The sequence below is a fragment of the Aquarana catesbeiana genome, linkage group LG04 (assembly GCF_042186555.1).
Source record: "Aquarana catesbeiana isolate 2022-GZ linkage group LG04, ASM4218655v1, whole genome shotgun sequence".
Taxonomy (NCBI): Eukaryota; Metazoa; Chordata; class Amphibia; order Anura; family Ranidae; genus Aquarana; species Aquarana catesbeiana.
In genome coordinates this window covers 384,266,498-384,293,757 of record NC_133327.1, presented here as the reverse complement: position 1 = coordinate 384,293,757, position 27,260 = coordinate 384,266,498, and the positions used below count along the sequence as shown (strand labels likewise).

The following is a 27,260-nucleotide window of genomic DNA, read 5'->3' as shown; positions in this document are numbered from 1 at the left end:
AATGCTGGTAAATTAGAGTCCTGAACGCGATTTTTCTGTTTTAAAAAAATGCATGTAACCTCAACTGCCTCCAAACTACTATAAACTACTGTTGCATTACAGTGAGAATTTAAATTGACTTTTTGGGGGCTTTGTAACCCTTGATGTACAGAATATGCATGTCTCTAAAGAATATTTATCAATTCTTTATTGTGCCGCAAACAATAATTAAGACAAAACAAAAAAAGAAATCTCGAGTGTGCATAAGTATTAACAACCTTTGCAATGAAACCACTAAAAAAGATGTGGTCAAACCAATTAACTTCAGAAGTCCCATAAATAGATGATTACATAAACGTAGACCTGTGTGCAATCAAAGTGTTATGATCTGTCATACAATGTCAGTAGAAATACAATACACCTGTTTTGGTAAGGATCCGGGTTTGGTTATAAAAATATCTCAAACTTTGAACATCCCATGGAGCAACATTAAATCCACAGTAACAGAATGGAAAGAATATGGTACCACTATAAACCTGACAAGAGAAGGCTGCCCACCAAAATTCACAGACTGGGCAAGAAGGACATTAGTCAGAGATGCAACAAAACAGCCAAGATCACAAACATCAACAGCAGTGATAAGAGTATCTGTCCATACGACCAGTCTAAACTGTGCACTCCACAAAGCCAGGCTTTATATAAAAGAGTGGCCAGAAAAAAGTAATTGCTTAAAAAAACAAAATAAATACAAATTTGGCATTCACCAAACACATGGAAAGGGACTCTCTGGTCAGTTAAGACTAAAATTGGACTGTCTGGCCTTCATGAGAAACACTGTGTGGTACAAACCCATCACTTCCCATTACCCTGAGAACATCATCCCCACAGTGAAGCATGGTGGGGGCAGCATCATGCTGTGGGGATGCTTTTTATCAGCAGGAACTGGAATATCGACCAGGATTAAAGGAAAGATGGATGGCAACTGCTGAAGGAAACCTGTTTCATTCTGCCAGAGATTTGAGACTGGGCTAGAGGTTCACCTTTCAGCAAGACAAGGACCTTAAACATACTGCTAAAGCTACAATGGGGGGGGGGGGGGGGGTAGAGTAAACATTAACAGTAAATGTCTTGGAATGGCCTAGTGAAAGCCCACACCCCAATTCAATTGAGAATCTGTAGCTTGAAGATTGCTGTACACCAACGCAACCCATCCAACCTGAAAGAGCTGGAGAAGTTTTGCATTGAAGAATGGGAAAAAATCCCAGTGGCTACATGTGATATGCTAGTACGGATGGTATGTGATGTGCTAATTAGAGCAAATGGTGGCTGTACAAAGTATTGGGGTAAATATGCACACTCAAGAGTTCTGTTTTTTTTTCTTCTTAATTATTGTTTGTGCAAAAATAAAAAATATTTTTCACCTTCATGCTGTGTACATTACATGGTACAAAGCCCCTAAAAATCTATTTTAATTACAGGTTGTATTGCAACAAGAGAAAAAAAATAACAAACAATGCTTTCACAAGGCTTTGTGATTTTTTTTTTTGGGGTGAAACTTGGTTGAAGGGCATTCTGTTTTTTAGCTTGACTTACTATGATTGACTGGTATAAGCAACACCAGTTATTTGCTCAGAAACTTTTATTTGTTAGGCTTAGAGAATGTACAGCAGTACACAAACATGGGGAAGACCTGAGCCAGGTGCCATATTTCACCAAGAAGTAGAAAAAGTCTGTTTTGTGTTAACCAATGGCAAAATATACTTGGAAGCTGAAGAGCTGAGCCATTAGCTGCCATCAGTGAGTAATGACTCCATGTTTCTGAGCTGATTTACTAACCTGAGCTGTGCAAAAATGTAAACAAATCAACGCCTCCTATGACATCTTCCCATGGTGAATCAACTGCTTACAACATAAAACAAAAAGGAGGTTTTCTTAGATCATGAGGTTTTTTTTTAAATAAAGCCTGAGTGTAAATAAAATAAACACAAAAATCATAACTCAGTTAGTAGGATGTGTCCCCTGCGCTGATGCCTCTTCTGTTAGGTGAAATCTTTGCCTGTCTATGGCACCCCACCCTTGCCCCCTAACCTTCCAGTTTGGCAGGGGTTAATAGAACAGGCTCTCATCAAGGGTGTCTGAATATGCCCGACCTTTCCGCCAAGCTGATCTATTCATAGAAGCTGGTACTACAGCTTATATATATAAATCAGGTTCTATCAATGAAAGGGGCGATCTTAGTAATCATCCACCTATCCTGCATTCATAGTTCCTGTTTCATTCATAGAAGCTGTAGTACAGGTTCTACGATTGGTGGAGCTAGGCGCAAAGGGTAGGCATAGCTGGAAACACTCGATGAGAGTCTGTGGCAGCTCCCGCAGTTATATTAATGCCCACCTAACAGGAAGATTACAGCAGCAAGAGTGGGGGGGGGGGGGGGGGGGTGCAAGGATAGAGAAAGATTTCACCCAAGAGAAGAGGCAGCAGCACAAGGGACACATCCTACTGACTTGTGCTGATTTTTGTGTTTTTGTTTTATTTGGCTGCACCTAAAATATAAACAAAGCATATTCCTTTAATATGTACTTGTCTCAATTAAGAGCACTAAGTGTCATTTCTGTCAGCTGCATCGTCCCTTTGCTAACAGCATAAGTCACTCCTGACAAGTTTTCCTGATGCCAAGAGAAAAATGGTGACAGGAGAGAGAGCTGCAGCCTTAGCTCTATTCCTGTGAGCTGTGTGAAGGAGAGTGTGTCCCTTCCCTCCAATCAGCTCTTAGAGCTGTTCTCACTGGCTCTACTGAGTGTAGTTTCAGCTCTCCGCCTACTTTTTCTGACAGCTTAGACAAGCTTTATAAATTCTGGACTTTGGCTGTAGAGAAGAGAAGACTTCAGATAAACAGGTACACAACTTATACCGGAGGATTTGTTTCATCTTTACGTACCACCTGGGGCCAGTCACTTCACTGGGTACATGGCATTAAGTAATTATTTTAGAGAAAATCTGTCACATAAAGTATATTGTACATTTTTTTTTTTTTTTTTTTGTAAAAAAGTTTCACAATCTATTACAGACCAGATAAATGAATATTAAAAGCTATAAAGCCCCACTCTACTATATATTCAGTACAACGAATCTATCCTATTACTCCCCTCATTATAACATTGATCTTTTCATTGTACTCAAACCTCAAATGTAGCAGAAGAACACATTTTTTCACGTTTTCTCAAAGCATAGCTGCTTTATTTTCCAATGCTGACCATCCATTTGATTGACTGGATGACTAGAATGTGTGTTTGGTGCAACACAAGCGGAATATCTGCCTACATCAATTTGATCAATTTCAACAAAAAATGTTTACTGAAAAAAGTAAAAGAAATGAAAGGTGATTGATTACTTTAAATTCCCTGCAACTGGCTGGTAAACAATCATCATTTTCTATTCCATGCAATAACTTAGTTGTCAGGATAGAAATGCTTGTGAAAACCAATCGATAATTTAATTCGATTTGATCAGAATATAAAAGTGATCACTTTAGTGAACAATCATTATGATCCATTTATGACAAGCCTTAGTGTAATCTATAAACAATTGTGTCTTGCTTCTGAAGCTGTGAGGCCTAATGCCGCGTACACACGGTCGGACTTTCCGGCATACTTGGTCCGGCGGACCAGAGTGTGCCGGACAATCCGCCCGTGTGTGGGCGGCGGCGGACTTTTCCGGCGGACTTCTTCCCAAAAGCCCGCCGGACCTAGATTTTAAACATGTTTGAAATCTTTCCGTCGGACTCAGTTTCGGGCGGAAAGTCCGCTCGTGTGTGTGCTGGTCCGACGGAAAGCCCGCTCGTGTGTAGGCTGGTCCGACGGACCAAATACGACACGAGGGGATGGTATTGCATCTCGCGCTCGCTGCAATAGGAAAAACAAATCTTCCTATTGCGGCGAGCGCGGGGCATACCAGGCCCTTAGGTCTGGTATGGATTATAAAGGGGAACCCCGCTACGCCGAAAAAACGGCGTGGGGTCCCCCTAAAATCCATACCAGACCCCGATCCGAGCACGCAGCCTGGCCGGTCAGGAAAGGGGGTGGGGACGAGCGAGCGCCCCCCCCCCTCCTGAACCGTACCAGGCCGCATGCCCTCAACATGGGGGGTGGGTGCTTTGGGGGAGGGGGGCGCCCTGCGCCCCCCCCCCAAAGCACCTTGTCCCCATGTTGATGAGGACAAGGGCCTCTTCCCGACAACCCTGGCCGTTGGTTGTCGGGGTCTGCGGGCGGGGGCTTATCGGAATCTGGGAGCCCCCTTTAATAAGGGGGCCCCCAGATCCCGGCCCCCCACCCTATGTAAATGAGTATGGGGTACATGGTACCCCTACCCATTTACCTAGGAAAAAAGTGTAAGTAATAAAACACACTACACAGGTTTTTAAAATATTTTATTAAACAGCTCCGGGGGGGGGATCTTCCTCCGGCTTCGGGGGTCTTCTTCCGGCTTCGGGGGTCCCTCCGCTTCATCTTCTCCCGGCGTCCGGTTGGTTCTTCTCCGCTCTCCGGCCTCTTCTCCCGGTGTCGCAGGTCTTCGGCCGGCCCCTCCGCTCTCTTCATGTAGCTCTATTGCGAGCGGAGGTCCGGACTTCTGGGCTTCTTGGCTTCTTGGCTTCTCTTCTCTTCTCTTCCCCCAGATGTTGACACGACGCTCTCTCCGGCTGGACTGGTCTCTGAGGGCTGCGTTGTGACTTATATAGGCGGAGACCCCGCCCCCATATGATGTCACAGTCCCTGGGCATGCTGGGACTGTGACGTTTTAGGGGGCGTGGTCGACCACGCCCCCTAAAACGTCACAGTCCCAGCATGCCCAGGGACTGTGACATCATATGGGGGCGGGGTCTCCGCCTATATAAGTCACAACGCAGCCCTCAGAGACCAGTCCAGCCGGAGAGAGCGTCGTGTCAACATCTGGGGGAAGAGAAGAGAAGAGAAGCCAAGAAGCCAAGAAGCCAAGAAGCCCAGAAGTCCGGACCTCCGCTCGCAATAGAGCTACATGAAGAGAGCGGAGGGGCCGGCCGAAGACCTGCGACACCGGGAGAAGAGGCCGGAGAGCGGAGAAGAACCAACCGGACGTCGGGAGAAGATGAAGCGGAGGGACCCCCGAAGCCGGAAGAAGACCCCCGAAGCCGGAGGAAGATCCCCCCCCCGGAGCTGTTTAATAAAATATTTTAAAAACCTGTGTAGTGTGTTTTATTACTTACACTTTTTTCCTAGGTAAATGGGTAGGGGTACCATGTACCCCATACTCATTTACATAGGGTGGGGGGCCGGGATCTGGGGGCCCCCTTATTAAAGGGGGCTCCCAGATTCCGATAAGCCCCCGCCCGCAGACCCCGACAACCAACGGCCAGGGTTGTCGGGAAGAGGCCCTTGTCCTCATCAACATGGGGACCAAGGTGCTTTGGGGGGGGGGGGCGCAGGGCGCCCCCCTCCCCCAAAGCACCCACCCCCCATGTTGAGGGCATGCGGCCTGGTACGGTTCAGGAGGGGGGGGGGGGCGCTCGCTCGTCCCCACCCCCTTTCCTGACCGGCCAGGCTGCGTGCTCGGATCGGGGTCTGGTATGGATTTTAGGGGGACCCCACGCCGTTTTTTCGGCGTAGCGGGGTTCCCCTTTATAATCCATACCAGACCTAAGGGCCTGGTATGCCCCGCGACGGGGCTAGCAAGGTGTCAATCTCGCCGATAAAAGCGGCAAGATTGACATCCTTCTCTAGTCCCGTCGCACCTGAGTCACGTTCAAAATGAACGGACTTGTCCGTGTGTGGGCAAGTCCGTTCATTCTGAAAGTCCGCCGGAACTCCGGCGAAAGTCCGTCGGAAAGACGGGCGGACTTATCCCGGCGTGTGTGGGCAAGTCCGTTCGTTTTAAAGTCCGGCGCACCTGGCGGACAAAGTCCGTCGGAAAGTGTGCCGGACCAAGTAGGATAGAAAGTCCGCTCGTGTGTACGCGGCATAAGGATATGCATATCTCGTAATTAGGACCACCAGAATAATTAGATTTTCTGAAATGCTCTGCTTTTAAGCATACTTGTACTGAACCTAAACCTATAAAGTCAGCTTAGCATTCCATTACTTTCAGTTGCTGGGAGAAAAGAAAATACCTGGTACTTTTGGGTATGGAGGAGCATGTGACTTTTTCCATCATTCTCCTGTGACAGTGCAGATGCTTACTAACTGGCCAAGCCCTGTTACAAGGAAGTTGAAGACTGGAATACAGTGACACAATGCCTATTTTCAGGGCTTCATTTTCTTACTTCTGGAGGCTGAATAGAGTGGCAAGGTATATGGCAACCTAAAACTCCAAAGTTGGAACCCTGGCACCTCTCCTATCCTTCATCTGCATCCATCAGGGCAATAAGCAATGCCCCTCTAGTCAATAACGAGGCTTGGATTTCAAGGCAGGGTGCCATGGCTCCTACTTCAAAGGAAAGGTTTTCATACTGAGTACACTAAGGTTTTATTATCCTAGGGTGTGCTGGAGAAAACTTTGAAAACGCTAGGAAGCTTTCAGATGTTATACTAATTTTATGAGTTTTGGTTTTGGCAAACTAGGAGATTTTGGGTCTCAGAAGAAGTTTTGCTGTGTAAGGTCATTGCTAGGATTGTGAAAGACCTGGGGCAACCTGAAGAAAGCAATAATACAGTGCATAGTGACAAATTATGGGTGTAGTTAACAATATTGTGATTAAGAAGCTATGTTAAGAAATATTAATTATTGGAGCGCAGAAACAAACACTAATTTTATCATAGATGCTAGTACTACTCATATGTTCAATTATGCAAATGACCTTTAATGAGCAACTGAATACTGTGTATTCATTATAGTGTAACATATTGGGTAGAATTATTTTTAAATGAACATATTATCACCGACATATGATCAAGAGAGAAGCTATATACAAGTGCTATAGTTTCTGACACATATCTGAGCATCGTCTCCAGGCAAAAGCCATTGCAGGCACTAGGGCTCACAGATATTAGAGCTCCAACCTGGAATTACTTTGCATGTTAGCCACAAAGTTGAGCTGAACTTTGTCCTTCAGTAAAAATGGGCAATGCTTTGCAAACCACCCTTCAATTTCAGATCAGCTTTATACACCAGATTGTGACAAGAACGTGCTCTGAGCCATATACCTGCCACTGTAATTCATTTTATACAAGTCAACAAAGTACAGCGAAGATGAAAAAAGGAATGATCTGTAAAAGTGGCGCTCAGGGATTTGCAAATTTTCAGTATTACGGATTTCTGCTCTTGAGAAGTTCCTTGCCATAGTACAGGCTGCTGAACAAAATCTAAAAAATACTTTATACAGTATTTGTAGGCAATCATTGCAACATGGGGTGCTATCATTTACTAGCTATTTCTGGACATATAAAATTCTTCATGCCAGTGACCATGGCTGCTTTTATGCACTTCTTTGTAATTCCAGGCAACAAGTGCAAGCATTCAATGAGCTACAATTACAATCCAGCAAGTACAGCAACTGTGCAAAAGGTACAAAGTTGACTCAATTTATTTTAATTTGAGTTATGTGCAATTCTCTTTAGAATAAGCACACACAACTCCAGAACTGAACTCATTAGGAGAGCAGTAGGAGTTTACTTTCATAAGATTATGCTTGATAAATGTCTTCTCCTCTCTGCTTCCAACTAAAGTTGTCAGGGCAGGTTTGACTCTGACTGAGATAAACATATTATAGTGTTCACTTTTCATATCAGGCTTTCTTCATGTGAGAGACAACAGGAATTGTGTTCTAGGATCACAAACCAGTTTGTTGCAGAATAACCAGATTATACACAAAAAGGAGTCAGATGGACTGATGCAGTACAGCAGGGGGCTCAAACTGGGGGCCCTCCAGCTGTTGCAAAACTACAAGTCCCATCATGCCTCTGCCTGTGAGAGGCAAGCTTGTAACTGTTAGCCTTGCAATGCCTCATGGGACTTGTAGTTTTGCAACAGCTGGAGGGCTGCCTGTTTGAGACACCTGCAGTACAGCATTCTCTAGAACACTTGTGTCAAATACAAGGACCGCAGGCCAAATCCGGCCCGCCAGGCCATTTTACGTGGCCCTTTCACCCAGAAGGAGGGATAAAAGTGAAATGTGGACAGCCTGTGAAAAAGAGCTGAACCTTGTAAACTGTGCATAGCACACCACCTAAACCCTGCATGCTGTATGTAGCACACTCCTCAACACTGCACTCAGTACCTGGTTCCCGACCGGCTCACACAGATATACTGCAGAATGGCTCTCCTGGGCGAAATCCCGTATGGGTACGTCCTTCCCCTTTTCGGCCACCAGAGGGCGCACATGTGGGGGACCCCATACGTGTGGCCGACGGTCGCAATCGCCACCTGCCACACGCAATCGCATACACAGATGCCAGCACTGGGATTTGTGTGCTGTCAGAGGAGAGGAGACATATCATTTGTTCCTAGTAAGTAGGAACAGCGATATGTCTCCTCTCCTACTCAGTCCTATCCCCATACAGTTAGAACATATTGAAGGAACACACATTTAACCCCTTCCCTGCCAGTGACATTTACACAGTAATCAGTGCATTTTTATAGCACTAATCACTGTATAATTGTCAATGGTCCCAAAAATGTTTCAAAAGTGTCTGATCTGTCCGTCACAATACCGCTAAAAATCGCAGATGACCACCATTACTAGTAAAAAAAAAAATAATAATAATAAAAATGCCATAAATCTTTCCCATAGATTGTAGACGCTATAACTTTTGTGCAAACCAATCAATATACGCTTATTGCAATTTTTTTTATCAAAAATATGTAGAAGAATATATATCGGCCTAAACTGATGAAGAAATTTGTTTGTTTTTTTTTAATTTTGGGGATATTTATTATAGCAAAAAGTAAAAAATATTTTTTTTTTTTAAATTGACGCTCTTTTTTGTTTATAGCGCAAAAAATAAAAACCGCAGAGGTGATCAAATACCACCAAAAAACGCTCTATTTGTGGGAAAAAAAGGACGCAAATTTTGTTTGGGTACAGCATTGCACAACCATGCAATTGTCAGTTAAAGCAATGCAGTGCCAAATTGTAAAAAGAGCTCTGGTCAGGAAGGGGGTAAAATCTTCAGGGGCTGAAGTGGGTACACAGCGCACCCCTGAACCCTGCACTCTGTACATAGTGCATCCCTGAACTCTGTACATAGCGCACTCCTGAACCCTGCACTCTATATGTAGCGCACTCCTGAACCCTTTACTCGGTACACAGTGCACCCCTGAACTCTGCACTCGGTACATAGCACATTCCTGAACTCTGCACTTTGTACACAGCACACCCCTGATCTCTGCACTCTGTACACAGCGCACCCCTGATCTCTGCACTCTGTACATAGCAAATCCCTGAACTCTGCACTCTTGACATACCACACCCCTGAACCCTGAACTCATTACGTATTGCCCCCCAGAACTCTGCACTATGTACATAGTGCTTCCCTGAACTAGCGCACTCCTGAACCCTGCACTCGGTACACAGTGCACCCCTGAACTCTGCACTCGGTACATAGTACATTCCTGAACTCTGCACTTTGTACACAGCACACCCCTGATCTCTGCACTCTGTACACAGCGCACCCCTGATCTCTGCACTCTGTACATAGCACATCCCTGAACTCTGCACTCTGTACATAGCGCATCCCTGAACTCTGCACTCTGTACATAGTGCATCCCTGAACTCTGCACTCTGTACATAGCGCATCCCGGAACTCTGCACTCTGTACATACCACACCCCTGAACCCTGAACTCATTACGTATTGCCCCCCAGAACTCTGCACTATGTACATAGTGCTTCCCTGAACTCTGTACTCTGTATACGACGCATCCCTAAACTCCACACAGAACGCACTCCTAGTATTTATTGCCCCTTTAATATCCTCCCGTTAGTGCAATTTTGCCACAACAACCATTCAATGCGGTTCAGCAGGGGGGTGTACCTATTCTCTCAGGAAAAAAAAAGCCCTTGATAAGTTTATATAGTCTTACAAATACAACCGGCTCTTTGAGGAAAACAATAAAGCTTATGTGATGCGCAATGAAATGGAGTTTGACACCCCTGCTCTAAAATATATATTAAGCAACTCATATGAATAGGCAATGCTCTCCTTATACATCTCAATGTTTATTTCAGACAGTACCTTTAAAGAATGTATAGCCTAAACTTTTTTTTTTTTAGTTTTAGACAGACTAGTAATTGATTGAATCTATTGTCAAGTTTTGTATTGCTGACAGTATACTTGATAGGCAGGATTCACCGTCTCTCTCATGATGGCCTTTGTCATACAGAAAGTAATCCAAAAATTTAGAGTTGTAATCAGAACTAGAGCAGAAGGTAATCTTTCAACCACTTAAAGCCTGCAGCACCATGCTGCAACCACGTGCTTTAATTTGGAATGCACTGTATCTATAGTTACAATGAAAAAAAAAAAAAAACCTTCTTAAAAAATAACCTAAACTCTATTTAAATATTTTGTGTATAACCAGGGGCATAACTTGAAATCACAGGGCCCCATAGCAAAATGTTGTATGGGCCCCCCCCTACAGAGCCCCCCCCCCCCTGCAAACCGCCCCCTCCACAAAAAAGCAACTAATGCCATTAAACAACAGATTACCGCACCCATGTGGCACAGTACCCAGGCAACAGCTTATATTAATTTTGAACAACAAAGTATGCAGTATACTGTATGCAGCCCCTAAAGGACACACATTGCTGACCTCCAGCCTTCTAACCAATTTCTGTTCTGTTATATAAAATGAAATAGTTCAACTCACCATAATGCAGCATCAGTGGGAGCCCTGAGTGTGTCACTTGCCACCGTCGCCTGCCACCAGATGCAACTTGTCACGGAATGTCACTTGCCACATCACCCGCCACACGTTGCGGATTGTCCACTTGCCACGTCGCCTGCCACCAGATGCAGATTGTCACTTGTCACATGTTGCAGAATGTCACCTGCCACATGTTGCCGATTGTCCACTTGCCACGTCCCGGATTGTCACTTGCCACGTCACCTGCCACACATTACTGATTGTCACTTGCCACGTCCCAGATTGTCACTTGCCAAACATTAGATTGTCACTTGCCACGTCACCTGCCACACATTACGGATTGTCACTTGCCACTTTCCGGATTGTCACTTGCCATGTCGCCTGCCACATGTTATGGATTGTCACTTGCCACGTCACCTGCCACACATTACGGATTGTCACTTGCCACGTCCCGGATTGTCACTTGCCACACATTACAGATTGTCACTTGCCATGTCGCCTGCCACATGTTACAGATTATCACTTGCCACGTCACCTGCCATACATTACAGATTGTCACTTGCCACGTCACCTGCCACACATTACAGATAGTCACTTGCCACGTCACCTGCCACACATTACGGATTGTCACTTGCCACGTCCCAGATTGTCACTTGCCACACATTACGGATCGTCACTTGCTGCCACGTCCCAGACTGTCATTTGCCACTTCACCTGTCACACATTATGGATTGTCACTTGCCACGTCGCCTGCCACATTACGGATCGTCACTTGCTGCCACGTCCCGGATTGTCACTTGCCACTTCACCTGTCACACATTACGGATTGTCACTTGCCACGTCACCTGCCACACATTACGGATAGTCACTTGCCACGTAACCTGCCACACATTACGGATTGTCACTTGCCACGTCCCGGATTGTCACTTGCCACTTCACCTGTCACACATTACGGATTGTCACTTGCTGTGTCACTTTCATGCTGTGTCCCAAAGTCAGGCAGCAGAGAGATTAGGTCATCTCTCTGCTTCCCGAGGCTGCCTGCACAGTGAGGGGGGAACTGCACTGCAGGGATGCAGGGAGGGCACCGGGCGGTGAGAGATGATGTCATCTCTATGCACCCCCGGCTGCCAGCTCCCTGATTGGCCAGCCCGCTCACACACGAGCCGAGCCGCCCAGCTGACTAACCGCCTGACAGCTCTCGGAGCGGACCCGCGGAGCCGCCCGCTCTCACCCGCAAAGCTGCCCGCAAAGCCGCCCGCTCTCACCCGCTGTCACCCGCGGAGCCGCCTGCTCTCACCCGCTCTCACCCGCGGAGCCGCCTGTGCCTGTCTTCACCGGGTCTGGGCCCCTAACAGCTGCGGGCCCCATAGCGGCCGCGTGTGTCGCTATGGCGGTAGTTCCGCCACTGTGTATAACAGTAATTGCTTTTGAAATGTCACACTAAAAAATTTACTTCTCAAGCAAAGTAGTTTACTAGATGTTGGACAACTCAATGGACATGATCTAACAACAAACATCAATAACCAATGAGATCCTGCAATCCCTAATAACCAATCAATGTCCTGCAGTTTACCACCAGCCAGCTCAAAAAGTAAATTCTGATTGGTTGTTCTGGATTAGTACTTTGGTATTTCCACCATTGAATTAAATGAAGGACCAATGAGTGCAATACACTCCAAAAGGGTTATTTGCAGCAGAACCTTGTAATTTTGTCCTCTGCTATGCGTTGATTTTCTTTTTCATTAAAAACAGAAATGCCTACTGTTTCTCTATTTGTAGGTAATGGGTTTGCAGGATGCTAAGAAATGATTCTGCAAGATAATTGAAAAGCAAACTGCAGAATGCTGAATATTTATAAGCACTTTCCAGATGAAAAATAATCATACTATTTCCACATTTCTCTCATATTTATTGAATAATACAGCAACCCTGCACAATGAACCATAAGACACCATTACGAGGTTGTATCTTATTTTCTGTCATATGATGTCAGATGGTAGAAAGAAGTCAGTGTAGATGGGCAGATCCATTAAGGTCCACCCACCATATACAGTTAAAGTAAAATCTCACTTTTGCTCATTTAGGTCCCTTTCACATAGGCGGATCGATCTGGTCCGCCTGTTCGTTTTTTAGGTGGACCCAATCAGACCACCCATTGTCCTCTATTTAGTGGTGGATGTCAACGAACATGTGCCTGTTGACACACGTTGACATCCGATCTGATCCTCCTGTCCACTAAAAACAGACAGATGGAGGATCTGTTCCCCATCCGTCTGGTGGATAGGATCGGATGACAGTCGGATGGAAATAGACAGGCATTCCCTTTCCATCTGAATTCCCATAGAGGAAAGCGAGCTGTGTCTGCTTTTGCTTTGATTTTACTGCTTTTAATTCATTAAAATTGAACTCAATGAATTATTTGTATTTCTTACTTACAATGGCCCAGTTTGGCACAATACAATTATTCATATCTTGATGGGCCAGTGGGAAGCCGCATATCACTGTAGTAATCAATGCTACTACAGCGATAGCCACAATAGTTCAGGTCCTCTTTGAGTCTGTGCGAACAGCTTGCCCAGTGCACAAAGACCACAGGGGGTCGCTTGTTTGGCACTGCCACCACTGCCACCGAGAGAGAGAGAGAGAGAGAGAGAGAGAGAGAGACACCCCATAGTTTTCCTGAGAGAGAGAGAGAGAGAGAGAGAGAGAGAGAGAGAGAGAGAGAGAGAGAGAGAGAGAGAGAGAGAGAGAGAGAGAGAGAGAGAGAGAGAGAGCTGTGCAGGCAGTGTGAGCTCTTTGACCTATGGAGAGACACAGGCTGCTCTGGCTGACCTACCTGGCACTCTTGCTCTGGAGAGGCCTAACCCCTGTATGGGACCAAAGAAAAAGCGGTGAGCCTGCTTAAATTACCAATACCAGGATTTTGGACTGTTATTTACTATGGCTGAAGTAAGCTGCTGTTTTGTTTAGTTTTGATTGAAATAAATGAACTGTTTGATTTCAATAAACTGGCTGGCGGTTATTACAGAGCTACTCCAGGCTACATTTGGTGGAGAATGCGGGCATCGATCCCGCTACCTGACAAAGGGTAAAACGTTGGTTATGGTGAAATGAAATGACAAGACTGAAAAGGCCTTCCAGGAGCTTAAAACAGCCTTGTGTCAGTACCCAGTACTGGTCACTCCTGACTTCTCAAGAGAATTTGTTGTTCAAACAGATGCCTCCAGTGAAGGCTTGGGAGCTGTTCTGTCCCAAGAGGTCAATGGGGAGGGACACCCCATAGTTTTCCTGAGTAGAAAATTGACAGCAGCCGAGAGAAATTATGCTGTGGTGGAGCGGGAGTGCCTGGCCATTAAGTGGGCCCTGGACTCACTACGCTATTTTCTCCTCGGTAGGAAGTTTCGCCTGGGGTTGGACCATGCCCAATTGACCTGGATGAGACAGAATAAACGAATGCCAGAGTTACCAGGTGGTTTTTGGCATTGAAAGAGTTCAAGTTTGTAGTTGAACACAGACCATGGAAATCAACACCAGAACGCGGATGCCCTCTCTAGGGTACACTGTAGGGTGTCCCACATTGCCTTGGACACCTCCGCGTCGAGGCAGAGGGGGGTATTTATACAGGGATGGCAGGTACATCCCCCCAATATTGGAGTCGTGGTCCCTTTAAGGGGGACAGTTGCAGAGTCTTCAAACCCTGATCACTAGGCCTTTGGTACTGAAGGGGTTAAGTCCCGGGGGAGCCTTGAAAGGCAGCAGAGGGAAATATGCACCTGTGTCAGAGAGAGAGGAAGAGAGAGAGAGCCAGTGTGAGCTCTTTGACCTATGGCGAGACACAGGCTGCTGACCCCCCTCTGGCTGACCTACCTGGCACCCTTGCCTAACCCCTGTATGGGACCAAAGAAAAACTAGCAGTGAGCCTGCTTAAATTACCAATACCAGGATTTTGGACTGTTATTTACTAGGGCTGAAGAAAGCTGTCGTTTTGTTTAGTTTTGATTGAAATAAATGAACTGTTTGCTTTCAATAAATTGGCTGGCGGTTATTATAGAGCTACCCCAGGTTACAATATATATATATATATATATATATATATATATATATATATATATATATATATATATATACATATATATATATATATATATATACATATATATATATATATATATACATATATATATATATATGTATAAACATGAAATACTGTTTAAGTACATATATGTGTTTCACATCAAACCACATAGCACATATCCTCTTTTGTACAATTCCCACCATCAACATATTTTTTATCTGTGTATATACAAAATCAAATCTATCCTGTATTAGGCCCCTTTCACACGGACGGATAGAATTGTGCTTTTAGCTGCGGATTTTCTAGTTTTCTACCACAGCTAAAAGCACACAATGCTTTCCTATGGCCCCATTCACACACTGCGTTTAGCTGCGATTTAGTTACATGCGGTTCCATGCGGATAGAAAAAATAGAAATGACTGCGTCCAGGAGCGATTTAGCGCAGCTATCCGCACATAACCGCAGGTAATCGCAGTGCACTGTGTCAGCTGTGGATAACAGCGCCGAGCTGCTCATCAGGAAAGGAAAAATGTTTTTTCCTTTCCCAATCAGCGACAAGCACGGGGATCCGACTTGGATCCCCGCCAGTGCCCGGCACTGTTTGGTATGAATCTTGAAGGGGAACTCCACGCCAAATTTTAAATAAAAAACCGGCATGGGTTCCCCCTCAAGGGGCATACCAGGCCCTTGAGTCTGGTATGGATTTTAGGAACCCCCTATGCCGAAAAAACGACATGGGGTCCCCCCCAAGATCCATACCAGACCCCGATCCGAGCATGCAGCCCGGCCGGTCAGGAAAGGGGGTGGGGACGAGCGAACGCCACCCCCTTCTTGAACCATACCAGGCCGCATGCCCTCAACATGGGGGGGTGGGTGCTTTGGGGGATGGGGCGCCCTGCGTCCCCCCACCCCAAAGCACCTTGTTCCCATGTTGATAAGGACAAGGGCCTCTTCCCGACAACCCTGGCCGTTGGTTTTCGGGGTTGGTTTGCGGGCGAGGGGCTTATCGGAATCCGGGAGCCCCCTTTAATAAGGGGGCCCCCAGATCCCGGCCCCCCATCCTATGTGAATGCGTATGGGGTACATCGTACCCCTACCCATTCACCTAGGGAAAAAGTGTCAATAAAAAAAAACACACTGCACAGGTTTTTAAAGTAATTTATTAGACAGCTCCGGGGGTCTTCTTCCTGCTTCGGGGGTTTTCTTCCGGCTTCAGGGGTCTCTTCGGTTCTTCTCCGCGCTCTCCGGGTCTTCTGCCGGGCTCCTCTGCTATCTTCTGCTCTTTTGCCGCTCTTTTGCTAGCGGTGGCCCGGACTTCTGCCTTCTTTCCTTTTCTCTTCTTCCAATGTTGACACGACGCTCTCTCCGGCTGGAATGCTCTCTGAGCACTCCGATGTGACTTATATAGGCGGTGACCCCGCCCCCTTATGCCGTCACAGTCCCTGGGCATGCTGGGACTGTGACGTTTTAGGGGGCGTGGTCAACATCACCCGGTGCCTGGCAGAAGACCCGGAGAGCGCGGAGAAGAACCGGAGAGACCCCCGAAGCCGGAAGAAGACCCCCGAAGCCGGAAGAAGACCCCCGGAGCTGTCTAATAAATTACTTTAAAAACCTGTGCAATGTGTTTTTTTTTTTTTTATTGACACTTTTTCCCTAGGTGAATGGGTAGGGGTACAATGTACCCCATACTCATTCACATAGGGTGGGGGACCGGGATCTGGGGGCCCCCCTTATTAAAGGGGGCTCCCGGATTCCGATAAGCCCCCCGCCCGCAGACCCCGACAACCAACGGCCAGGGTTGTCGGGAAGAGGCCCTTGTCGTCATCAACATGGGGACAAGGTGCTTTGGGGTGGGGGGACGCAGGGCGCCCCCTTCCCCAGAGCACCCCCCCCATGTTGAGGGCATGTGGCCTGGTACGGTTCAGGAAGGGGGGGGGGGGCGCTCGCTCATCCCCACCCCCTTTCCTGACCGGCCGGGCTGCGTGCTGGGATTGGGGTCTGGTATGGATCTTGGGGGGGACCCCACGCCGTTTTTTTCGGCGTAGGGGGTTCCCCTTAAAATCCATACTACCCAAGGGCCTGGTATGCTCCGAGAGGGGGAACCCATGCCGTTTTCTAATTTAAAATTTGGCGTGGAGTTCCCCCTCAAGATTCATACCAAACAGTGCCGGGCATTGGCGGGGATCCAAGTCGGATCCCCGTTCAATACGAGTCAGTGCCCTGTCAGGTTGCTATGGAAATGGCAAACCGCAGCTAAATGCAACAGCAGCTAATCGCAACCGCAGCTAATCGCACTGTACAAATGCAGTACAAATGCAGCTGATCGCAGTGCCTGGAGTCTTGAATTTCACAGAAAAAAAACATGCTGTTAACTGCGGCAGACTAGCCGTCCGTGTGAAAGGCGCCTTAGCTTGGTTGATGTAGGCATCCCTAAACATGTTTCCCAGGCCCACTTCTTCCGGAGAGATAAAGAGGCCAGTATCTTACTCAAAACAGCAACAGTGATATCACAGCAATTATAGAAAATGGCATCCAAGGCAGCACCTGCACTCCTGTTCGCCAAATGGTAGGTCACAAAGGAGGAGAAACAGTAGAGAGAGGAAAACTCTAGATGGAATAGGGTGGATGTGTTTGCTCATCGTTATACTCCTATCTATATCCTTTCCCAAGAGGGGAGAGATCTTCCCGTCAACCAAATACGGCTCACTTATTTAAATCCAAAGGGCATCTTCACAGAAAGTAGTGGACAGGGAGAAAAAGCAGGAAGCTTCCTCCAAACTTCAAAATATATGCGTTTGCATCCTCAAGTCAGCCAGTAACCCATCAGGTGCCTGTATAGTAGGGTTGCACAGATGCCACTTTTTTAAGACCGAGTACAAGCTCCTCTTCATTCATAACCTGAAGCATCGTTTACGATGCTCAGCTATGAATAGACAGTCAGTGTTCACTGGCTCTGTGCATTCGGAAAACGAAGGAGCCAGTAAATGACAGATTTACAGGCTCCTTCATCCACTCTCCATCCTGACAGATCCGTGACGGGGGGGGGGGACCCGGAAGAGCTGGAGTGCCGGGGAGAACACAGGGGGACCCATAGGATGACGCGGATAGATACCCAGAGGACGTCACGGATCGGGACCCGGAAGAGGACACAGGGGACACGGGGAGCACAGAGGGGGACTCAGAGGAGGACACAGGGGACAGTCGGTGCGGCGGTGGGGGCAGTTACAAGCACCAATCTCCCTGACAGCCGCAGGAGGCAGAGGAGGAGAAGCAGCTGTCATAAAAGCTATACGGGGAAATTGGTGCTTGTAACTGCCCCCACCGCCGCACCGATCATGTCTGAGCCTGCCCAGGTATCAGATCAAGCATTGGAGCATTTACTAGTATCATATCGGTGCAACCCTGCTTTATAGAAACGCCTTGTATTTTTTTCAATAAAAGGCATTCTTTGATTGGGTGGAGAGGAGGGACAGTGACGTCAAGATCTCCACCTCGTCCAATCAGAGAACACCTTCTATGAATGGCTGCAAAGACAAGCAAGCAACCCCCTGTGATCAGTGTGTCACTTCTTTTCTTAGGTTGACAATGCTTACTAAATTCCATTGCAGTGCTGTCACCCCTTTTCGGTGTGCATTGATTAGGACTACAAGCACCACTGTTAGTGCACATTGGGCTGTTACCTTCCACCATTGCCAATGTAGTAAAATTACAATGTTCAGCTGCTGCTGGAGGGAACACATGTCCATGGGCCATTCATATAAAGAGTCCACAGGATGTGTCCAGAGCAGGGAGAGAAAACTGTACTTTTTAACAAAAAAATAATGTCATCTTTTTTACTTACACTCTACATAACAAAGTATTCTTTTGTGAAAGTTTTGTTTTATTTATTATTACAGCTGTGATTTCTGATGGTTCATAGCATGTACAATGTGGAAATTCAGTTTAAAGCCATACATGCATATCTATTTCTATGTAATAGCTTTATAATATTACTATAACAAAACACACAAGCAAATGCTTCTTATTTTCAGGTAGGCATACAAATAAATATGTATCTGCACATGTTCTAGTATAATGCATCCAATCATTTTCAAACACACACAAATTTTCTATGCATGATCTTTCAGTCAACTATTAAATATGACATGCTACACTGAAATTACAGAGCAGGATATAATTTGGTAATCACACTGCCATGGACTAAGCCCGTCTAGACATCTAAGTTCATCTAAATCATTTAAGTGATTTCATTCATGTGTCTGGGAGAGGCACCAGGAAATTCTGAGGACACATGTCACCATGTCAGTGTACAGCTGAGGTCCATTTGTTAAGACCCTTTAAGTCCAATACTTGTTGTGTTTCCTGTTTCACAGCTACAAAGAAAAAGCACATTCAGGCTGGACAGTTCATTAATCACTTCTAGCCTATGTTCCTTTTACAGTACAAATGACCGTCTCTCACAGATCCTAACAAACCCCCCATTATCGCCTGGAAGGAATTCATACACTCTTGGAAAAGATACAGTAGCTGTATCCAAGCTTAACAAAGAGGACCAAGCTTGCCCTGAAGTGGAATGATTTTTAATTTAAACTACAGTGCTTCTTATGATTGCACTCGGGTGAGCAGAGAATATGCCACCTCTTATTTGTAGGCAATCTTAGACTGTTCTACACATGGCCCACCAATGAAATAAACTAAGACCCTACTGGAAGCTCATCAATAATATATTGAGCACAACCCAGCTATTCTAAGCCTTATGAGTATGATCATTCTTATCACTGATTTATAGGTTTGAATGTTATGTTCTTTTAAAGAACACAATCATTTCTTTCCTTATATTACTTATATTTTCTAAATGCTACTTGTCTCAAACATACAATAAAGAGATTGCTTAGTTATAAGACCCATTGAAGAATAGTCAGGCCAACAATGCCTATAAGAATTGGCCAATATGGACCTTCTTAAAACATATCCACTTCTGGCCCAGCATCATAAATCTGGACTTTAAGTGGTTATACCTGCAGCTGCAGGCATCATCCCAGTATGTTTTTTTTTGTTTTTTTTTTAGCTGATGGTCGGCTTTCTTGTAAAAGCAATCCTAGCAGCTAATTAACCTCTGGATTGCTTTTACAAGCTGGGAGGGAGGAGGGGACGTTATCCCCGCTATCATCGCCTTCTGCAGCTTTCCCGGGCTCTCTAGTCCCACTGGGAGACCTGAGTGATCAGCCAGTGGTTCTACCAGGTGACCATGAAGCCAGTGTTAATTTTGTAGATGAAAGTAACACTATTTTAGTTGACTTTAGTCGGCATTTCATCACTTTCACAGTTTCGTGATTGTAAACAAACCCTTATGGGTTTGAAAAAATCATTGGATACCGATCTTGGTATGATCCAAAGCTTTTAAGGGCAGAGGAGGGATCTGGGGTCTATTAGAGTCACTGCCTATCTGGGGTCTATAAGAGTCACTGCCTATTGCTATCACAGGGGATATATATTTCTTGTGATAACAATAAAAGTGATTAAAAAAAAAATTAAAGCGACAGAGTGAAAATAAAATAAATAATTTTAAAAAAATGTAATCCTCCTGTGCTTGCTCACAAAGGCAAACTCACGCATCGGTCCCGCGCGCATGCGCAAACAGCAATCACCCATTGCCCATGTGAGGTATCACCACGAACGTCAGATTATAGGCAGTAATTCCAGCACTAAACCTCCTGTGTAAAATTAAAGTGGTAACCTGTAAAGGCTTTTAAGGCATCGGCTACGGATAGTAAAATTTCTGTCGTTTATCGCCGTTGCATGGGTGTGCGCAATTTTAAAGCGTGACATGTTTGGTATCTATTTACTCAGTGTAACTTCACTGCGCAAATAGCATGTGGCTTGCAACACCCAACATTTTATTTTCTAGGGTCTCTGCTTTAAAAAAATATTTATAATGTTTGATTTAAAAAAAATACTGATTTTTACATGTAAACAAAAAGGATCAGAAATAGCCTGGTCTTAAAGTGTATATTCTGTCCATAACTTGCCAAACAATATGTTAAAGTGACACTGGTTTAAAAAAAAAAAAAGAAAATTCTAATCATGGGTGTACTTTTAACTTAAAGTGATTGTAAAGGCTTGTTTAAAAAAAAAAAAAAAAAAACATGTTATACTTACCCTCCTCTGTGCAGTTGGTTTTGCACAGAGCAGCTCGGGTCCCTCTTCACTGCTCCTGGTCCCTCCCTCCTGTCAAGTGCCCCACAGCAAGCAGCTTACTATGGGGGCACCCGAGTCGAGTCACAGCTCCGTGTGTCAATTCACACACAAAGCCTTGACCTGGCCCTGCCCCTCTCTCCCCTGATTGGCTAACTGACTTTGACTGACAGCCATGGGAGGCAATGGCCCCCTGCTGCTGTGTCTCAGCCAATCAGGCGGGGACAGCATCCTCCGCCCTCCCCTGACAGGAGAAGACAATGGACCAGCAGGAAGGATTCCCGCATCAACACTGTCTATGCTGATGAGGGAATCAAGCAAATTTCTATTCTGCAAACCATGGTTGCAGGAAAGAAATGTGCTATGTGTATGGCCAGCCTTATTGGCTAAGAATGCCTGGGAGCAGTAATGTCATCCATAGGCTCCTATGGCCCATCCGTTGTTGGCTTCACCCCTGCAGCAGCTACTGACTGACACAGGGCGTCACGTGACCAGACCGGATGTGGCTGAAAATAGGCAAGTATAGAATTTTTTTTTTTTTTTTTACACAGGTTATTAAGCATATGTGTTAGAAGGAGGGAGGAAGCATTTTTAAGACTAGTTAAGTTTCGCCTGGAATTCTACTTTAATGTCTGATTAACCTATCACCAGGCCTGAGAACCATCACATGACAGGCAGGCATGAGAATACTGTCTGAATTTACACGTGATCTTCAGGAAGTTAAAAAGGCAGCAAGCTCTGTACAAGTACAACGCGGCAATAAAGAGTACCTGCTAACCATATGCAGCACCATGTTTGATTTATACTTCCAGCCCCCCGCAATTTCTGGAGTAGCCCTACAACTCTGATGAGTGGAACGGGGCAATCATATGGCGAGCCATTTAAAATGCATTCACGTTAGCATTATGTAACACAAAGCAAAATCAATCAAGGATATCATTAATTTATACAGTCCACAATGTTCTGCAGTGTTTCAGAGGCACAAAGAACCATACCAATCAATCATGTTCCCAGAAGACATTACAATGTAATAAACCAGTCACAGTGATACACCTGCTCTAAAACAAATGTGGCTACAATCCTGTTAACCTAACAGTATGGTATTGAGTACAGGGAGGAAATGGAGTGCAAACAAATAAACAATTCTTGTACTTGTAGGAATCAAACCCAGACCTTAGCACTGCAAGGCAATAGTGCTATTCCTATCTGTGTGTATCGAATCATTGGATGCAACATATTTTTACAGCAGACAACAAAGACTGCTACAAAGGAAACTGATGCAAAACCAGAAGAGATGCCGAAAGTAACTACATTCTTTAATAGATAAAGTGTGATATGTTATTCTGGATGACTGATCCTGCATTCTGTTCAACCATCTTTGTAAATAAGCCCAAATAAGCAAACAAATGGGAATTTTTTTGTGTTTTTGTTAACAATATAGCAGAATTTGCCATCCATGTGTAGAGCCCTGGAGCTGAGCTATTCCTTCCCCGTGTCCTGCTTGCTTAGGGTGACATCATAGCGCCCCTACTTCACAATTCAAACGGAACTGGGAAAATTGAGTGTGAAATAAACCTCTGTAAATTAGCAGCTCTGTGTTCTTACTCTGTCACAAGCAGCTACTTGATATGCTTTATTCACATTGCTTTTCCTTACAAATTTGCCATAAACCAGACCAATCAATCAGAGATCTGTTTTGCTTGTCTTCAGTTTGCATTAGGGAGATACAAAGAAATAGTTTCAGGCTTACAACTAATACATAATGGAAAGATAAATAATCCTTGGTGGATTTATAACAAGTGATGGGGAGAGACACAAAATGATTTTCGATGCCTTTTTTCTGTAATGGGTGTTTACAAACAGAAAGTTACTACCTCTAGTAATGTATCTTCTACATTGTAAATATTGAAAATATTAAGACTAATCATTTACATTACAGCTGGAATTGCTTTGATTTCTCATTTCCTAATAAAGAAGCCTAAATGGCATCCTTCTAAAGGCAACATGCTGCCTTCACCAACAAAACCATTCGAGACTAATAAACGCTTGACTCAAGGAAAGCCATTCTTCATTGCAGCATGTAATCAGACTGGGTAAACCTGAACTCGTATTGATCGCTTACTATGAATAGGACAAAGCTTGCAAAGAAGAGGAAATTCCTCACCTCTTTTCACAGGTAGCATAAGATAGATGCTACATTGCTAAATGACCTAACAGGACACCAGCATTAATGAGCAATTACTGGTCACACAGCTGTTACTCCAAAACAGACAGAACTGCACTAGGTGCGTGCGGCTTGTGTACCACAAAATACTCTAGGAATCTATAATATTAATACATTCGTAAGAAGAGATAGCCCAGCCGCTGCACACCTCACCCGGCCCGAGTGGTTAGCAGGTAAAAGCAGCCTCAGCTCAATTCATCCAGACCACAACTCCAACATGTTTCTCTCCTTAATCATGGAGAACTAATGAATTAGTACCATAGTAACCCAAAGCAAGTAAATCTCACGTTAGATTTATTAGGGATGAAAAATGACTTCTCATTGGTTGCTATGGCTTACAGCATTTAGCACATTGATCTTTGCCCAGTGGCCTAAAGTTCTATATCTCCATGCCATAGGATATCTATAGCTGAAGTTTACATTGTAATAGGGCTAAAACTATAGCCATAGCAGACAATGTGACTACTATTGGACCTAGAGCTAAGTGTGCTGTGATTTATGTAGCTAGCAAAAGCATTTGGCACATACATCTGGATAACATGAAATATAGTTTGGATATCTCTTCCATATTTCTATGACAACAATTAGTATTCTGTATCATTAAAAGTCAGATGGAGATCAGAGAGGCAATGTGACCCTTAAAGATCTTGCTATGCATATAGTTAGGTTTCAGATCAGCCATTCTCAACCAGGGATTCCTGGAGCATTAGGGTTTCTCAAAAGGTTGCTAAGGGTTCCTTGAGCTACAGCGGATTGACTTATCTGATGATGCCTGTATATTTCCATGTCCAACACCACTTAGAAGAGCCAGCGCCTTGTCACTGATATCTTTTTTTTTTTAACTCTTTGTAAGGATAGCATTCTGACCACCGCCACAGAGAAGGCATTTTTCCCACTGACCACCAATATAAGGGAAGCATTCTTCCCGATGGCCACCAATGTAAGGGGGACATTCTTCCCGATGACCCCAAATGTAAGGGGGATACTATTCCCACTGATCACCAATGTGATGGGGGCATTCTTCCCAACGACCCCAAATGTAAGGGGGAATACTATTCCCACTGATCATTAATGTAATGGGGGAATGCTTCACAAATACCCCAAATGTAAGGGGAGGATACTATTCCCACTGATCGGCAATGTAATGGGGGCATTCTTCCCAAAGACCTCAAATGTAAGGGGAGGATACTATTCCCACTGATCGTCAATGTAATGGGGGCATTCTTCCCAAAGACCCCAAATGTAAGGGGAGGATACTATTCCCACTGATCGTCAATGTAATGGGGGCATTCTTCCCAAAGACACCAAATGTAAAGGGGGATACTATTCCCAATGACCATCAATGTAATGAGGGCATTCTTCCCAACGACCACCAATGTAATGGGGCAAACTTCCCAACAACCACAAATGTAAGGGGGCATTCTTCCAACTGACAACCAATGTAAGGGGGTCAGTCTTCCCACCGACCTGCTCTAGCTAAATTCTATCATAAACCATTTATAATGTCCTATTTCTGCCCCATCCTGCCTCCATGTGAAGATATGCTGTGCACCTTTGGAGGTATGAAGATGTGCTGTGCACCATTGGAGGTATGAAGGTGTGATGGGCACCATTAGAGGTATGAAGGTGTGATGGGCACCATTGGAGGTATGAAGGTGTGTAGGGGCACAATTGGAGGTATGAAGGTGTGATGGGCACCATTGGAGGTATGAAGGTGTGATGGGCACCATTGGAGGTATGAAGGTGTGATGGGCACCATTGGAGGTATGAAGGTGTGATGGGCACCACTGGTGGTATGAAGGTGTGATGACACCATTGGAGGTATGAAGGTGTGATAGGCACCATTGGAGGTATGAAGGTGTGATGGGCACCACTGGGGGTATGAAGGTGTGATGGGCACCATTGGAGGTATGAAGGTGTGATGGGCACCACTGATGGTATGAAGGTGTGATGGGCACCACTGGAGGTATGAAGGTGTGATGGGCACCACTGGAGGTATGAAGGTGTGATGGGCACCATTGGAGGTATGAAGGTGTGATGGGCATCACTGGAGGTATGAAGGTGTATTGGGCACCACAGGGGGTAGGAAGGTGTGATGGGCACCATTGGAGGTATGTAGGTGTGATGGGCACCACTGGAGGTATGAAGGTGTGATGGGCACCACTGGAGGTATGAAGGTGTGATGGGCACCATTGGAGGTATGAAGGTGTGATGGGCACCATTAGAGGTATGAAGGTGTGATGGGCACCATTGGAGGTATGAAGGTGTGATGGGCACCACTGGAGGTATGAAGGTGTGATGGGCACCATTGGAGGTATGAAGGTGTGATGGGCACCATTGGAGGTATGAAGGTGTGATGGGCACCATTGGAGGTATGAAGGTGTGATGGGCACCATTGGAGGTATGAAGGTGTATTGGGCACCACTGGAGGTATGAAGGTGTGATGGGCACCATTGGAGGTATGAAGGTGTGATGGGCACCATTGGAGGTATGAAGGTGCGATGGGCACCACTGGAGGTATGAAGGTGTATTGGGCACCACTGGAGGTATGAAGGTGTGATGGGCACCACTGGAGTTATGAAGGTGTGATGGGCACCACTGGAGGTATGAAGGTGTGATGGGCACCATTGGAGGTATGAAGGTGTGATGGGCACCACTGGAGGTATGAAGGTGTGATGGGCACCACTGGAGGTATGAAGGTGTGATGGGCACCACTGGAGGTATGAAGGTGTGATGGGCACCACTGGAGGTATGAAGGTGTATTGGGCACCACTGGGGGTAGGAAGGTGTGATGGGCACCACTGGAGGTAGGAAGGTGTGATGGGCAACACTGGGGGTAGGAAGGTGTGATGGGCACCACTGGAGGTAGGAAGGTGTGATGGTTACCACTGGAGGTAAGAAGGTGTGATGGGCACCACTGGAGGTATGACTGTGTGATGTGATGGAAGTTGGTGGGGGAGCCGAGTCCCATCCCCCCAGAGATGTGTGCTGGGATCCAGGGACAGAGGAGGGAGCCTCGGCTCACACTTTGTCATGACTTGTACTACTTGTCCCCGGCGCTCCTCTCACCTGTTAAACACTTTCCTGATCCTCTGCACAGGGCCGGGGCTGCTGGAGATGCTCTCCGCCGGCAGGTTCTCGATGGTGGACACGACATGGTTGGACGTCTCGGGAATCATCGCTGTTCCAGTCTCAGAGGACAGGGCGCATCTTCTGGCTCCCGCGGGAGAGGAGCTGGCCGGACACCGCACGGAGGAAGGAGGGAGTCAGTGCCACAGGTACCGCACTACATACACGGCTCCTCCTGTTCTCTGCCTCACCATCCAGCCGGGTAGAGCCCGGATCCTGCGCTCTGTGTGGCCGGGAGGAGGGAGCTGTGCTCAGAGAATGTGAGAGGCTGCTGGGCTGTGCTCCCCTCCGCACACGTTTTCTATGCCTAGTCCCACGTAGACCACAAGAGAGCGCCAATAGAGGGGGCTTTACTTCCACACTGACACCCACCACACAGCCGCCCGTCCCTCTAGCATCACGGGACTTGTAGTCTCCTCCGCCACTCAGGACAACACCGACACCTGCTTCAGCTCAGCTCCCTGCTGGACAGCGCCGCCTCCTCCTCCTCATTCTATGCTGTACAGGTGACCGCCTGTCCTCACACAGGGGACAGAGGAGGAGGAGGAGGGGGTCATACACTAAACGTGATACACACACTGCTCCTCATACACTAAACGTGATACACACACTGCTCCTCATACACTAAACGTGATACACACACTGCTCTTCATACACTAAACGTGATACACATACTGCTCCTCATACACTAAACGTGATACACACACTGCTCTTCATACACTAAACGTGATACACACACTGCTCCTCATACACTAAACGTGATACACACACTGCTCCTCATACACTAAACGTGATACACACACTGCTCTTCATACACTAAA

General features: G+C 45.9%; 1 protein-coding gene across 2 annotated transcripts in view; it reads right to left on the bottom strand.

The window, feature by feature from the left end:
- SLC35F1 (solute carrier family 35 member F1) overlaps positions 1-26,961 on the bottom strand; it is a 564,673-nt gene extending 537,712 nt beyond the window's left edge. The window contains exon 1 of one of the 2 annotated variants that reach the window (XM_073627155.1): positions 26,380-26,961. In XM_073627155.1, the coding sequence (XP_073483256.1) occupies positions 26,380-26,489 (110 nt within the window). In that variant the 5' untranslated portion in view covers positions 26,490-26,961. The remainder of the gene's footprint in view (positions 1-26,379) is intronic. The other variant, XM_073627154.1, reaches the window with a different exon arrangement.
- Between the last annotated feature and the right edge of the window lie 299 nt (positions 26,962-27,260).